This window comes from Gekko japonicus, unplaced genomic scaffold (genome assembly GCF_001447785.1).
Source record: "Gekko japonicus isolate JY-2015 unplaced genomic scaffold, Gekko_japonicus_V1.1 scaffold5879, whole genome shotgun sequence".
NCBI lineage: Eukaryota > Metazoa > Chordata > Lepidosauria > Squamata > Gekkonidae > Gekko > Gekko japonicus.
This window is the reverse complement of record NW_015159897.1, coordinates 7,754-23,208: the sequence shown is the minus strand read 5'-3', so window position 1 is coordinate 23,208 and position 15,455 is coordinate 7,754. Positions and strand designations below refer to the sequence as shown.

General features: G+C 52.8%; 1 protein-coding gene across 1 annotated transcript in view; it reads right to left on the bottom strand.

Annotated features, from left to right (window-relative positions):
• Nucleotides 1-7,846: 7,846 nt before the first annotated feature.
• ANKS3 (ankyrin repeat and sterile alpha motif domain containing 3) overlaps nucleotides 7,847-15,455 on the bottom strand; it is a gene marked incomplete at its 5' end in the record, with an annotated part of 13,121 nt that continues 5,512 nt past the window's right edge. Inside the window, 6 exons of the mRNA XM_015408342.1 lie at nucleotides 7,847-7,929; nucleotides 8,408-8,491; nucleotides 9,663-9,748; nucleotides 12,268-12,440; nucleotides 13,727-13,868; nucleotides 14,703-14,827. Coding sequence (XP_015263828.1) covers nucleotides 7,847-7,929; nucleotides 8,408-8,491; nucleotides 9,663-9,748; nucleotides 12,268-12,440; nucleotides 13,727-13,868; nucleotides 14,703-14,827 — 693 coding nt within the window. The remainder of the gene's footprint in view (nucleotides 7,930-8,407; nucleotides 8,492-9,662; nucleotides 9,749-12,267; nucleotides 12,441-13,726; nucleotides 13,869-14,702; nucleotides 14,828-15,455) is intronic.

The following is a 15,455-nucleotide window of genomic DNA, read 5'->3' as shown; positions in this document are numbered from 1 at the left end:
TTCCTGCTTTTACAAGCCACTGAGACTTGCTTGGGGTGACTGCCTCGATCCGCGGCTCTGATTGGAGGGCTTAAGGCCACACCCCTGAGAAACAATCACCAAAGCAGGGCAGGGGCACCGAATGGGATGCTGGCGGTGGGACTGCCTTAGGTGCAAGGAGGAAAAAGCGGCAGCATGTTGCTGAAGAAAGACTTGAGATTTCATTGCCCAGAAGGGGGGGAGGGACTGTATTGCAGTCACGGTCGCTCAGGCCTGGCCTGTGCAAAGAAAAGAGAGGACTCGTTTTTGCAACGGGAGGCCAGGGGCCTGGCGGAGGACGGATCCTGGCTCCTGAGGCCCAAGGAAGGAGACCTTTGAGCTCCCTGCCCGAGATGGAGGCACGCAACTGCGTGCCTGGAGTCCCCTTGGACTGCTGTGCGCCAGCAATAAGCCGGCTGCTGGCTTTGGGGGCCCAGCACTGGGATTCTGCACGGACAGCATTTCTCGAGGTCAGGCCGGCCGTTTTTGGCTCCCACGAGGACAAGCACCGAGTTGGAGCTGAGACCGTTTGAGGATGTGTTACTGAAAAGCGGGAACGACTGATGAACCAGCTCCCGAGGCGCACTGTGAACGTCCAGTAAGCCTCAGAACACCTCCCTCCACATCCTGACCTTCTCGGGCCTCCTGCAACAATCAGGGGGGGGGAACTTGGCATCTAAAACTGCTGACGCCGGCATCTGTTGCTTCTTGGCTGCTCTGAAGCCAGGAGACTTCTTTCGACTTTGGCAAAAGCATCTCTCATTAAGTTTATTCTGTTGACGGCCAGAACGAGGGTCCCTAGCAGATGTGGCTTCGGAGGCGGCGGCACATGGCTCAACTCTACAGTTGCAGTTCCAGGGCCGGGGCCTGAATTGTGCCTTGAGATACTGTTAAGCTGCCATTTCACGGACATCGAAGCAGGGAGGCTTTTCTAAAAAAGGACTGTAAGCATGCCTCTGAGTTTTAAAATCACAGAATGACTCACGCGCTGCATACGGAACGTCACCCTAGACTGGCAAGTGGAAGTAGAACCAACGACTTGCACTTTTTCAAAAAAAGAGAACTGTAAATAAAATGGGTATTTTTCAGCAAAGGAAATGTGAGCATTTTTTTTTTATGGTGGCGGTGGGAGCTGGAGAGCTTTAGGGATCAGGTGATCTCCCAGCGTCCCACTTGAGGAGGAGTTCTGGTGAGCTCAAACAGTCGCCCAGGGTTCTGTGTCCGTTTGGATGGTCCAGTTGTTAGCTACAACCACTGGCAGGAGGGGAGTAGAAGGAAAGAACGGGAGACATTTATGGGACGTCCGAGAAGCTCCTAGAATGTGCCAGTTCGGTGTAGTGGTTAAGAACGTGGACGCCAGTGTTCCCTCTAAGCTGAGTCAGTGTGAGCTATCTCAGTTTTTTTTAGCTTCTGGCTCACTCCTTTTTGTCTCCGCTCGGGAAGGATGGGGCTCCAGAGCAAACTGATTGATGCAGCGGCCAAACCGCTCGCTCACAACTTCAATGCCAGGAGCTCACAAAGTAGAATTTTTGCTCACAAGACTCCACTGCTTAGAGGGAGCAGTGGTGGACTCTCATCTCAGAGAATTAGGTTTGATTCCACGTGCAGCTGCTGGTGTGACCTTGGGCCAGTCACAAGTTCTCTCAGAGCTGTTCTCTCAGGGGCAGTTCCCGAGAGAGCTCTCTCAGCCCCACCGACCTCACAGGGTGTCTGTTGTGGGGAGGGTTTGTAAGCCGCTCTGAGACTCCCTTTAGGTAGTGAAGGGCCATGGGGTATAAATACAATCTCTCTTCTCCTTCTTACACTCCTCCCCCCATTTGTATATATTGCGAATGCACAACTAGCAACGGCTACTGTGGCGTTCGAAGCGTGGTCGACCCTGTCTGGTACTCGGATGGGAGACCACCAAAGAAGTCCAGGGCGGCTCTGCAGAGGCAGGCAAGGGCAAACCCACCTCTGAACGTCCCGCCTTGAAAACCCTATAGGGTCGCCAGAAGGCGGTTGTGACTTGACGGCATTTACCACCACCATAGTTCCCTCTAAGCTGAGTTAGTGTGAGCCAGCTCACAGATTTTTAGCCTCTGGCTCACACATTTTTGTCTTAGCTCAGGAAGGATGGCTCCAAAGCAAACTGATTTATGCAGCAGCCAAATCGCTCGCTCACAACTTTAATGCCAGTAGCTCACAAAGTAGAATTTTTGCTCACAAGACTCCACAGCTTAGAGGGAACATTGACCACCACTACTGTTAAGATGGGCCATATCATCGTTTTGCCTATCCTAGCATTGTCTGTCAAGCTTACAAACACTTTCTGGGGTCTTTCTCTTCTGCATGAAAACCTGGGGCCTTCTGCATTCAAAGCAGGTACTCCTGCTATTGGTCTCCGATATAGGGTGAGAGGCAAAGAGCCTTTAACTGCATGCAGAGCACTTGTTCTCGGCGCTCCCACAGGCCAGAGGTAAAACGGTGTGTGTATGTAGAGAATATCCCTCTGTAATGAATCCATGCTTTGGGGCGTGTGTTTCTTTATTATTATTATTATTAATAATAATAATAAAGGGACTAACAATGATAGGGGTAAGGAAGGACAACATATATCTTTAAATCGCACACATTTCGCAGCCGACGGGGAGTTTATCCAGCGGTAAGCTTCAGACGTGTTCCAACGGCATTCTCCCTTTAAATGTTGAGTTTGACTGCAGTAATGTAAAGGAGAGTGGTAGAGGGAGAGGAGTGTGATGTGATTGGCTGATGACAGCGAATGTGGGGGGAGAGATGTCTCTGAGGTGATTCTGGGTTTTAGAGAGAAGAGTGTGGAGGGTTTTTATTTTTAGCCTGTATGGCTAAAGTACTGCAAGAAGATCAAATCAGTCAATCCTAAAAGAAATCAACCCTGACTGTTCCCTGGAAGGCCAGATAATGAAACTGAAGCTCCAAGACTTTGGCCACCCAATGAGAAGGGAGCCCTCACTGGAGAAGAAGACCCTGATGCTGGGAAAGACTGAAGGTCAAAGAAGAGGGGGACGGCAAAGGATGAGATGGTTAGACAGTGTCATCGATGCAACGGACATGAAGTTGAGCAAACTCCAGAGGACGGCGGAAGACCGGAAGGCCTGGCGTGATCTGGTCCATGGGGTCATGGAGAGTTGGACTTGACTGTGCGACTGAACAACAACAATGGCAGAAGAGGCAGTTTGAGTCCATCCTGTGTGGCTAAGAGGAGCAGAGTTTAGCCTGAGTGGCTAAGGCTGTCAGAGTTGAAGTTTTGGCGTTCTGAGAGAGAGTGTGTGACGCCCGGCTTTATCAGTTATATTTATAAGTTCCTTTCTTCAACAACGGTCCAAAAATACCCAGAAGCCTATTTTATTCTTTTATAAATACATCGTTATTTGTTTAAACTTATCCCCGCAGTCAGAACAGTCCTTCCTCAGGGCCACATAGTCCTCTGAAGCGCCCAGACACAGGGTCGTTCTACCAGAATAGAGAGATTTGGTATTTTTTGATTCCTGGCGGCGGCAGCAATCTACCAAGTTTACGGGAACAATGTGTGTTTTAAAAGGATAAACAGTCTCCCCGATAAGGAAGACATCATACCCTCCTTAACTGGGGGCTGATACAAAACTTCGGAAACGTCTCAGCAGCCTGCCTGAAACTAGGTACATTTCTGCGACCGGCAGAGTTGCATGGTGAGCTGCGGGGGGACCCACAAAATGTCTGGAGGGAGAGGCCGACTGGGGCCCAGCGCTGCAAATCTGGCTCCTGAGTGGCACCAGAGTGGCAAACCGCACATACAGATGGGCAACTATCCTTTTCTCAAGACGGCACGTAAGAGGCAGCCGGGAAGGACCAAGACCAGTGTTCCCTCTAAGCTGAGTCGGTGTGAGCCAGTTTGGTGTAGTGGTTAAGTGCGCGGACTCTAATCTGGGAGAACCGGGTTGGATTCCCCACTCCTCCACTTGCACCTGGCTGGATGGCCTTGGCCCAGCCACAGTTCTGATAAGAGCTGTCCTCGAAAAAGAGCAGTTTCTGTCAGAGCTCCCTCAGCCCCGCCTACCTCACAGGGTGTCTGTTGTGGGGAGGGGAAGGGAAAAGAGTTTGTAAGCTGCTCTGAGACTCCAAGTGAAGGGCGGGGTATAAATCCAATCTCTCCTCTTCTTCTTCTTCTGATAAGAGCTGTTCTTGGAAAAGAGCCATTTCTGTCAAGAGCTCTCTCAGCCCCGCCTACCTCACAGGGTGTCTGTTGTGGGGAGGGGAAGGGAAAGGAGTTTGTGAGCCGCTCTGAGACTCCGAGTGAAGGGCGGGTTATAAATCCAATCTCTCCTCCTCTTCTTCTTCTTCACAGTTTTCCCGCCTCCGGCTCACCCATTTTTTACTCAGCTCAGGAAGGAGGGCTCCGGAGCAAAGTGATTCATGCAGTAGCCAAATGGCTCGCTCACAACTTTAGTGCCGGCAGCTCACAAAGCAGAATTTTTGCCCACGAGACCCCACAGCTTAGAGGGAGCACGGATCAAGACGCAAGCACACTTAATCCACAAAGCAAGCAGCACCTTTGACGAGAGTCGATGACTCCATTTATTCCAAGAACGGTACATGATTATTTCGGTCCCCCCCCCCCCCGGGAAAAAAAAAAAGAAGGAAGGATGGTCCTTTTAACTGGAGATGCCGGGGATTGAACCTGGGACCTTCTGTATGCAAAGCAGAGACTCTTCCACTGAGCCACGGCCCCTGTCTAAATGAACTTAACTCAGATTAGTGGTCTATTATGGTCAGTCTTGTCTACTCAGACTGGCAGCAGCTGTCCGGGGTCTCCTGGTCCTTTCAACTGGAGATGCCAAGGATTGAACCGGGGACCTTCTGGGTACCAAGCAGAGGCTCTGCTACTGAGCCACAGCCCCTCTCTTACCACTTCAGACTGCGGGGAGCCTCACGCGGCTGGCCGCTTCTCCCTCCCTGCAAAACCATGCGATGGAGAAGTCGCCCTAGGCAAGCTGTGCATGAAGCGGCCTTTGATACCAAGTTAGATCGTTGGTCTTTCAAGGCCAGCAGGGGCTCTCCACTTGCAGTGTTCCCTCTAAGCTGACTTAGTGTGAGCTAGCTCACAGTTTTTTAGCCTCCGGTTCACAGAGTTTTGTCTTAGCTCGGGAAGGATGGCTCCAGAGCGAACTCATTTCTGCAGTAGCCAAATCACTTGCTCACAACTATAATGCCGGTAGCTCACAAATCAGAATTTTTGCTCACAACTATAATGCCAGTAGCTCACAAATCAGAATTTTTGCTCACAACTATAATGCCAGTAGCTCACAAATTAGAATTTTTGCTCACAACTTTAATGCCAGTCGCTCACAAATCAGAATTTTTGCTCACAAGACTCCGCAGCTTAGAGGGAGCATTGCTCTCCATACATTCCCTCACATCACCCACGATCCTTTTAACAGCAGATGCTGGGGACTGAACCTGGGACTGCCTGCATGCCAAGCATGTATGCCCAGTAGAAGGCTGGGCGCACACCGGATGGGGCCAGTGTTCCCTCTAAGCTGAGTTAGTGTGAGCTAGCGCACCCTTTCTTAGCCTCCGGCTCGCACATTTTTGTCTTCGCTCAGGAAGGCTGGGCTCCAGAGCAAACTGATTTATGGAGTAGCCCAATTGCTCACTCACAACTTTAATGGCCAGCAGCTCACAAAAGCAGGATTTTTGCTCACAAGACTCCACAGCTTAGAGGGAGCATTGCGGGGCTGTGTTTAGGATGTGGCAAAGAGGACTGACTGCCACCCGCCGTCATTCTTTGCTTCTCGGAAGCTTCGTAAATCTTGCTGTGTTGCTTGCGTGACAAGGCAGGGCTTCGTGTAGGCAACATGAAACAGGGGTTCCCATGCGCACACGCACCAGATAAGATGCTGCGCCCTCTTCTGCTCAAAGCGACGCTTGTAAATATGTTGGCCTCATTCCCATGTTTTTTGGGTTTTTTGCTACGTCTTAAAGAATTTACAGGAAACAACTCACAGGTGTGTCTCAGCAACAGCAAACTAAGTCGGGTTTGGGAAGGAATCCTTTTGGCTTTGTTGAAGAACGAGGTAGGGCAGGTTCAATTCCTCAGGCCTCGCTGGCTGATGGATCTAAGCTGACCTTTGGGAACCCCGTCCTCTCAGGCACCAGGGTTTGCAGACACCACTCGATTAACCCGCAGGTGCGTACAGTGAAGGGGACAGAGGAAAGAGGGGACCCACAGGTACGTACAGTGAAGGGGACAGAGGAAAGAGGGGACCCACAGGTACGTACAGTGAAGGGGACAGAGGAAAGAGGGGACCCACAGGTACGTACAGTGAAGGGGACAGAGGAAAGTGGGGACCTGCGGTTGCTAAAATGGGCAGTTTATCAGGCTCCTGAGAAATACCAAACCGCCTTCTGCCGCTCGCTCAGAGCTTCCGGCTTCGAAAGGGCACACTCACAGCTCTTCTGGCTTCGCGGCGGGACTTCATCCCGTCTCTGCTTCGCCAAGCAGACCGGGCACCCCTTCTGCACCACAGCCTGCCTGCCTCTCCCTTGGACGGGTACCGACGGCTCTCCGGGCGGACGGCCAAGTGGCTCTCGCGCTCACTCTCAGGCAAACACAGCTTCCGGGTGGAAAAGTCACCCGACGTCAGAACCCCTGCGAGTAAAACGGAGGGCCTTTTAAAGCATGGGCGAGTGTGCCGCACAGTCTTTCAAAGGGGCATGTACCCGAGCGCAGGAAAAACACAGTGTTGGGCAGCACCGTCTGCGAGGGAGGCGATAAGGGCAAGATTTCCGGGTGCATCTGCACAACCCACTTGAGACCCACTTTCACAGCCCTCGATTATTATTATTTTTTTGCAAGGATACCGAGATGGCTTTGAGCGCTGGTCTGCATCACAAACGTAAAGGGAGAAAAGAGCAGGACCCCAGGAGCACCTTAAAGGTAAAGGTTCCCTTGCTCGAAAGCCGGTCGAGTCCGACTCTAGGGTGGCGGTGCTCATCTCCGTTTCAACGCCGAAGAGCCAGCGCTGTCCGAAGACGTTTCCGTGGTCATGTGGCTGGCGTGACTAAACACCGAGGCGCACGGAACGCTGTGACCTTCCCACCGAAGTGGTACCTATTTATCTACTTGCAATCTCTTGCTTTCGAACGGCTAAAGACTAACAAAATCTGTGACAGGGGAGGCGCTTTCGTGAGCCACTGCTGCAAATGTTGTTGAGCCTTTAGGTTGCTACAGACAGTGGCCCATCTAAATCATAGAATCAGAGTTGGACGGGACCTCCAGGGTCATCTAGTCCAACCCCCGGCACAGTGCGGGAAATTCACAAATGCCTCCCCCCCTCACACCCCCAGTGACCGCTGTTCCATGTCCAGAAGCGCTCTAACCCTCAGGAAGTTCTTCCGAATGTTAAGCCGAAAACTCTTCGGATTTCATTTCAGCCTGTTGGTTCTGGTCTGACCTTCTGGGGCAACAGAAAACAACTCTGCACCATCCTCTCTATGACAGCCCTTCAAGTACTTGAAGATGACCATCATAAAAAGTAAAAGGGGGATCAAAGTCTCCCAGATACTGAGACCATCCAAGGGAGCCTAATTAGCATGGCACTTTCGACAGAACTACGGTTCCTAATAAGGGGGAGGGGGGAGTGAAGCTGTTTGAACCAGGTTTTTAAAAAAGGTGGAGCAAATGTGCCCTTAATGCTAATTTGACCCATTTTTCTGAACAGTATCCCAGCAGGGCAAGCAGAGGGTGCTGGAGCGCCCACGTGCCATTGTGCTACTAGCCACCTGGACCCAGACCCAGCAACCGAACTCTCCCACTCACCTTCCTCTGCCGCTAGGGCTGTTTCTGGGGCGCTTTGGCCTTCGGCGGACTCTGAAGTCTCTCGAGATTTTGGCTGACAGAATGAAGGGCTTTCCCTGGGGAAACACAGGCAAGCTGTTAACATCACAGGTTTCAGGGACACAGACATTTTTTCCCAGCAGCCAGAAGTAGTATCAACACAGATGGAGGTCTGTCATTATTCTGCGCAACCTCACACGAAGGGGTCCCCTTCCCACCCTTCCGCTATCACAGGGTGGTCTGAAGACGAAGGAGGAGGAGATTGGATTTATACCCCGCCCTTCACTACCCAAAGGTGTCTCAGAGCGGCTTACAAACTCTTTTCCCTTCCCCTCCCCACAACAGACACCCTGTGAGGTAGGCGGGGCTGAGAGAGCTCTTTCGAGGACTGCTCATGAGAGAACAGCTCTTATCAGAACTACGGCTTGCCCAAGGCCATCCAGCCAGGTGCAAGTGGAGTAGTGGGGAATCAAACCCGGTTCTCCCAGATTAGAGTCCACGCACTTAATCACTACACTGAACTAGCGAGCATTCGATTACCCTTTCAGACCTTACCCACTTCTCCCACACACTCCTCCAGAAGAGTTGACAGCTCAGGCAGGCTCAGGGCCTTCAAGGTGGAGGGCCCTTCTGTGGGACCTAAAAAAAGAGGAGGGGGGGAAAAAGAATTTGCAGAGAAGATCCTTGGTCTATCAGCCACTGGCCCATACCGTGCCAAACAAGGAAGTGAAACACAGAGAGGGTGTCGTGTGTGTGTGTGTGTGTCAGGATAGTGACTTCAAACAGGGAAGGCCAACTGGAGGTTTCCAGGTTGAATCTGGGCCCCAAAGCAACTGTATTTGGCCCTTTCCCCAATTTGAATCAAGAAGAAGGAATTGGATTTACACCTTGCCCTTCACTACCCGAAGGCATCTCAGAGCAGCTTAAGACCTCCTTTCCCTTCCCCTCCCTACAACAGACACCCTGCAAGGGAGGTGGGGCTGAGAGAGAGCTCTTTCGAGGACTGCTCTTGAGAGAACAGCTCCGAGAGAACTTGTGACTGGGCCAAGGCCACACCAGCAGCTGCACGTGGAGGCGTGGGGAATCAAACCCGGTTCTCTCAGATTAGAGTCCACGCTCCTAACCACACCACCAAACTGGCTCTTTTACAAAACAAGTCCCCAAGATCGTGGTAAAAAGCTGTCTTCATGATTTCACTTTTAAGTTAAGAACGCAGATTGTCCCCATGCATTTTCCACCTGAACAAGCAGGCATCCAGGGGAAAACATGTCAAGGTGGTGATTCTGGGTCTCAGGGGAAACTGACCTCTCCAAACGTCGATGCAGATGGAGCAGGTCGAGAAAGAGGTACTTTTCTCCCTTTCTCACAAGACAAGAACTCCTCGTGGGCACTCCATGAAATTGCTGAGTGATCGGGTTAGAACGGATAAAAGGAAGGACTTCTTCACACAAAAAGAGAGTGATGAACACATGGAATTCACTGCCACAGGAGGTGGTGGCGGCTACAAGCATGGACGGCTTCAAGAGGGAATCAGATAAGCATATGGAGCAGAGGTCCATCAGTGGCTCTTAGCCACAAGGTATAGATAGGGGCTCTGGGGCAAGGGATGCTCTGTCTTCTTGGTGCTTGGGGGGGGGGTCAACAGTCAACAGTGGGAGGGCTCCTCGTGTCCTGGCCCCACTGCTGGACCTCCTGATGGCACCTGGTATTCTTGGCCACTGTGTGACACAGAGTGTAGGACTAGAGGGGCCTTTGGCCTGATCCAACATTGGCTTCTCTGATGGTCCTATGAGGCCTCCCTCCCACTTACCAGCTCCTGGGGGCGCTTTAGCCTCCGACGGCCATCCGGCCATGTGTCCTCGAGCCAGCCGAGAAGACAGTTCCACCTGGCAGGCCCTACCGAAAGAGACCAAAGGCCATCAGTGGGGTGTCCTGGATACAAAGCGAAGCCGCAGGTGTGGGGGGCTGGGGGCTGTGCGACGCCCCTGAGGGAGCTGCAGAAAGCGTTCTGGAGTGAACTCCAGCAAGGCTCCCGAGGACGCGACTGGGGATCAGCGTGGCCGCGCCAGAAGCTGGGGACAGGAGCGAAGGGGGAGGGGAGGACAGGAGAGTCCGCGGGGAAGAGCCACCTTCTCCATTCCAGGCCCGCACGCACCTGCGGCCCTCGTGCCCAAAATGAAAATTCTGCACCACGGAACGTGGCCTTCTGCAGCCAAGGATTGGAGACTGTTCGCTCTGCTAGGTGGGGGGGGGGGGACTCGTTTTTGTGAAACATCCGTGTTAATCAGGGCTCTTTTTGTAGAAAAAGGCCAGCAGGAACTCATTAGCATAACAGGCCACACCCAACAGCTGAAACTCATTAGCATATTAGGCCACACCCCTGACAGCACAGCTCATTTGCCTATTAGGCCGCAGCCCCGTGTTGCCAAAAGTGTGCTCATCCAGCCACACCCACCTTTTGCTTTTTATTCTGTTTACCTTGTTTGTGGTCCAAACCCAGGGCTTTTTTTTTTGTAGCAGGGACTCCTTTGCATGTCAGACCACACACCCCTAATGTAGCCAATCCTAGTGAGTTCCTGCTCTTGGGTGTGGCCTATTATGCTAATGAGTTCATGCTGGGTGTGGCCAACTCAGGAGCCAGCTGGAACTCCGTTCCTGTGCGTTCCTGCCCCCAAATAGCCCTGGTGTTAATGTAACCACAAGAGGAGTCCCGTCTTTCGTAGAGTGTCCCCAAGACCTGACGTGGAAGGCGCAAGCTAGCTTGATCTTTTTCTTTTGTATTTTTTCTTTTTGGAAGAAAATTGCATTTTCTATAAGCTACAAAGAAACAAGGAGAGGGTAACTAACAACAAGCTACAGGTGAAACTAAAGAGAACCACTAAAAACCCAAGAGGTGGTGGTCATACATTGCTTACAAAATTAGCTTTTAGGCAATTAAGATTCGTTAACACTGAAGGTGATCAAAAAGTGTCTCGCCCTGCTCATAGCCTTTCCAGCTAATCAGACTATCCAAAGAGACAAACAAGAGCATAATTAATTTTCACCAGTGCAAACATCAGCATCTCGTTTTTAAAAATGTTGCTCCCCCAATTGGTAACCGCCCCGCCCCTCTTAAAACCAGGACTTCTTCAAACATATATATAGACTATCTCATCTCCCCTTCCTTTATTACAATCTTTACCTTCTTCTCCTAATGTTCCGTATTCTTACGGCAAGCCTTAAAAACAGTTTCAGTTCTTTCCTGTTCTTTCAGTTCTTGCGTTTGTATTTTTTAATGCGTGTGTGTGCGCACCTGGAAGTCGTGTCGGCCTCTGGTGACTGCCCCCTACTGGGGGCCCGGAGGATATTCAGAGAGGTGGCTGGATAAAGCCTGCCCCTGTCCTCCCGACTGCTGGTATTCCTTGGAGGTCTCCCATCCAAGTTCTTGCCAGGGTCGGCCCTGCTTAGCTTCCGAGATCTGACGAGATTGGATCGCCTGGGCTATCCAGGTCAGGGCAGGCCAGCCTGACCGTGACAGCTCTGGGAAGCTAAGCAGGTACTTGGATGAAAGACCGCCAAGGAAGTCCAAGGGCATCTACCAGTGCTCCCTCTAAGCTGTGGAGTCTTATGAACAAAAACTGTACTTTGTGAGCTACCGGCATTAAAGTTGTGAGCGAGTGATTTGGCTGCTGCATAAATCAGTATGCTCTGGAGCCCCATCCTTCCAGAGCGAAGGCAGAAACGTGTGAGCCGGAGGCTAAAAAGCTGTACGCTAGCTCACACTCACTCAGCTTAGAGGGAACAGTGCGGCCAAGGGAGCCCAGGGGTGCCCACGCATACAATATAATTTTTCTGCTTATGTTGGCAATTCATTCACGGAGCGTCTTTATAGTTATACAGTCTCCTCCCGTGAGCTCTCCTTTTTGATCTACAACAGCACAGAGAATGGCCGTTTACCAGCACCCCTTTTAGTCATAATGACACAGTGGAAAGCTAGAAAAACGTTTCTTTTTTAGACGTATTTTATTGTTCACTGGAATGAAAACCGTCGAGAGGAGAGAGAAAAAGCCTCCTCGGCCTCAAAACCGAGGTGAGGAAAAACATGGAGAAGAGCAGCGGGGATCGTCTCTCCGTGGCGGCAAAAAGAGAACCGCGGGAGTAGCGCCCGTCCTCCCGGTCATGTGAGCGTTTTGACAGGAAAGCACGAGCGGGTTGCCTGCACAGAAGACCACTCGACGGACAACGGTGACAGGTGAGCGCAACCCCGTTTTCCCAGGCACCAGCTCCCACGATAATCCTGGTGCATGGAGTTCTCCCATTTCTGATTCTCCCCCCCCACACACACACACACTGCCACAGATGGAGGGGCAAGCAAGGAGCTAGCAGGGAAGGGGGCACAGACAAAGGAGCCAGATGGGAAGTAGGGGGGGGCTCACCGCATCCGCTCCAGCAGGACCCCGGCGTCCCTGGCCGCGGCCTGCACCTCCCGCAGCTTGGCCTGGGCCTCGCTCCAGGCCACCTCCCGCTCCATCAGGCAGCTCTCGACCACGGCGCGCAGCTCCTGCTCCTGGGACACCTGGCCCTTCAGCGCTTCCGCCTCCTCGCACCTCTGCAAGGGATCAGCAGGAGTCAGCGGCACCGCCCGGCACCCAGCGGCACGCAAGACCGCTCGGCCCGAGAACCACGAGGATGATCTTATGTTTCACTTGAGGATGAAGGGGAGGGACACGCTCGCTCAGGTCAATGAGGGCTTCCCCGCTCCACGGAATCGGATGTCTCGGCCAATGCTCCCTCTAAGCTGTGGAGTCTTGTGAGCAGAAATTTTACTTGGTGAGCTCCTGGCATTAAAGCTGTGAGCAAGAGATCTGGGGAGTGCATCAATTAGTTTGCTCTGGAGCCATCCTTCCTGAGCTAAGAAAAAAAAGTGTGAGCTGGAGGCTAAAAAACTGTGAGCTGGCTCACAGAGACTCAGCTTAGAGGGAACACTGGTTTAGACTGTTCCGCCAAAGGAGCCCCTTGCTCCGAAGGCCCAACACCTCCTAACCTCCATCTGTGGACTCCCCCCCCCATAACAGAATCATAGAGCTGGAAGGGACCTCCGGGGTCCTAGAGTCCAACCCTCTGCACAATGCAGGAAGTACACAAATACCTGCCCCCTCCCACACACACCCAGTGACCAATGCTCCCGCTAAGCCGCGGAGTCTCGTGAGCAAGAATTCTACTTTGTGAGCTCCTGGCATTAAAGTTGTGAGCGGGCGATTTGGCGACTATATAAATTAGTTTGCTCTGGAGCCATCCTTCCTGAGCTAAGACAAAAATGTGTGAGCCAGAGGCTAAAAAACTGTGAGCTGGCTCACACTGACTCAGCTTAGAGGGAACACTACCAGTGGCCCATTCCATGCCCCAAAAATGGCAAAAAACCCTCCATAGGATCCCTGGACAAAACTGGCCTGGAGAAAAATGGCGACCAGCATTACCCTGGGCGTGTCAGAAAGGGCCATGAGAACTAAGTCCTGAGGCAACCCTTCCTGCCCTCCCTTCTCATGAACTGCCTAAGTTGACAGAATCAGCACTGCTGTCAGATGGCCGTCTAGCCTCTGCTTGAAAACCTCCAAAGGAGGAGAGCCCACCACCTCCCAAAAAAGCCTGTTCCACTGAGGAACCCCTCAGGAAGTTCTTCCGAATATTCAGCCGAAAACTCTTCGGATTTCATTTCCACCCGTTGGTTCTGGTCCGACCTTTTGAGGCAACAGAGAACGACTCCGCACCATCCTGTCTGTGACGGCCCTCCAAGTACTTGAAGAGGGTTCCCATATCACCTCTCAGTCGTCTCCTCTCCAGGCATCCCACACCCGCCGGACAACGCGGTGGCGGGAGGCCTGGCCGAGGGCTCACCTTGTGCAGCTGGATGGCCAGCTCCTGCATCTCCGCCTCCAGGCGGTCCGCGTAGGTCAGCTCGAGGGCGTCGCTGGGAGGTCGGGCGTTGCTGTGCCATCGGGCGATGGCGGAGGTCATCTTCCTCTTCGGTCCAAAGAGGCTGGAGGAAGAACAGCGGCAGCAATGGGTTAGCCCGGTTTGCGGTCTCGTCTCTTTCTGAGTTTGCTTTTGAAGAAGAAGAAGAGGAAGAAGAGATTTGGATTCATACCCTGCCCTTCACTGCCCAAAGGAGTCTCAGAGCGGCTCCTCTCCCTTCCCCTCCCCACAACAGACCCCCTGATAGGCAGGTGGGGCTGAGACAGCTCTTCTGAGAACTGCTTCTGAGAGAACAGCTCTGAAAGAACTTGTGACTGACCCAAGGTCACACCAGCAGGTGCAAGTGGAAGAGTGGGGAATCAAACCCGGTCCTCCCAGATTAGAGTCCGCACACTTAACCACGACACCAAACTGGCTCTCAATAAAATTACAATAAGTTAAGAAGAAGAGATTGGATTTATGCCCCGCCCTTCAGGAGGAGTGGGGAATCGAACCCGGTTCTCCCAGATTAGAGTTGCCGCACTTAACGCACTACACCAAACTGAGGGGGGAGGGCAAGCCGTAGTTCTGTCAGAGCGGTGGTGGTAGTGGCAGTGGTGGCTCCTACTCAAAGTCCTGGCGGAAGAGCTCCGTCTTGCAGGCCCTGCGGAACTGCACAGGGTCCTGCAGGGCCCTGATCTCCTCCAGGAGCTCGTTCCACCAGATAGGAGCCGCCACTGAAAAGGACCTGGCCCTCGTTGCGGCAAGCCTGGCCTCCTTAGGGTCCGGGGTCCCCAGCCGGTGTTGTGACCCCGACCGAAGAGCTCTTTGGGGAATATGTGGGGAACTGCGGTCCCTCAGTATTAAGCAACCAAAGCCTCCTCCCGGTTTGCAGGGGCGAGCGGCGCGGCCGACTCACGTGATGCCGATCTCCTTCAGGTCGCTCTCCGTTAGTGTCAGGAAAATGCGAAGGTCGACGTCCTGCTCCTCAAACACCGGCAGGTACTTCAGGCAGCCGATCTGCTCCAAGAAAGTGGCGAGGTCCTGGCGCCCGGGTAGGGCAAGCGGAGAGAAACAACAAATGCGTGGGCTCAGGGCATGGGAGGGCCTGGCTGACACAGACCCGCATCGCCATCGGTTCCCCCCGGAGCTCGGACTCTCTCCCCTGGCCGCTTCTCCAACACAAGGAGGGTTCCGCAGCCGCCACACCAGAGGGCTGGGGGAGGGACAACGTGCATAGCAAGCAGCAAAGCACCAAGGGAGCTCATGTTAGGCTGGAGATGTCAGCAGGCTTAAACGTGCCATGCTCAACGCCACCCGGTAGTGTAGGTGAGGGCACATACTTAGGAGGATGTCAGAGGAGGGAGAGCTTGTACCTGAATAGAACTTTGTCTTAAAGGTGCCACTGGACTGTTTTGGATTGCTAGCTATTGGGGGGGGGGGGAACGTGCAGATCTGCCCTCACAGAGGAGGGAGAGCTTGTACCTGAATAGAACTTGGTCTTAAAAGTGCCACTGGACTGTTTTGGATGGCTAGCTATTGGGCAGGAGGGACGTGCAGATCTGTCCTCACAGAGGAGGGAGAGCTTGTGCCTGAATAAAACTTGGTCTTAAAGGTGCCATTGGACTGTTTTGGATTGCCAGCTATTGGGGGGGGGGGGGGGAGCCGGGGG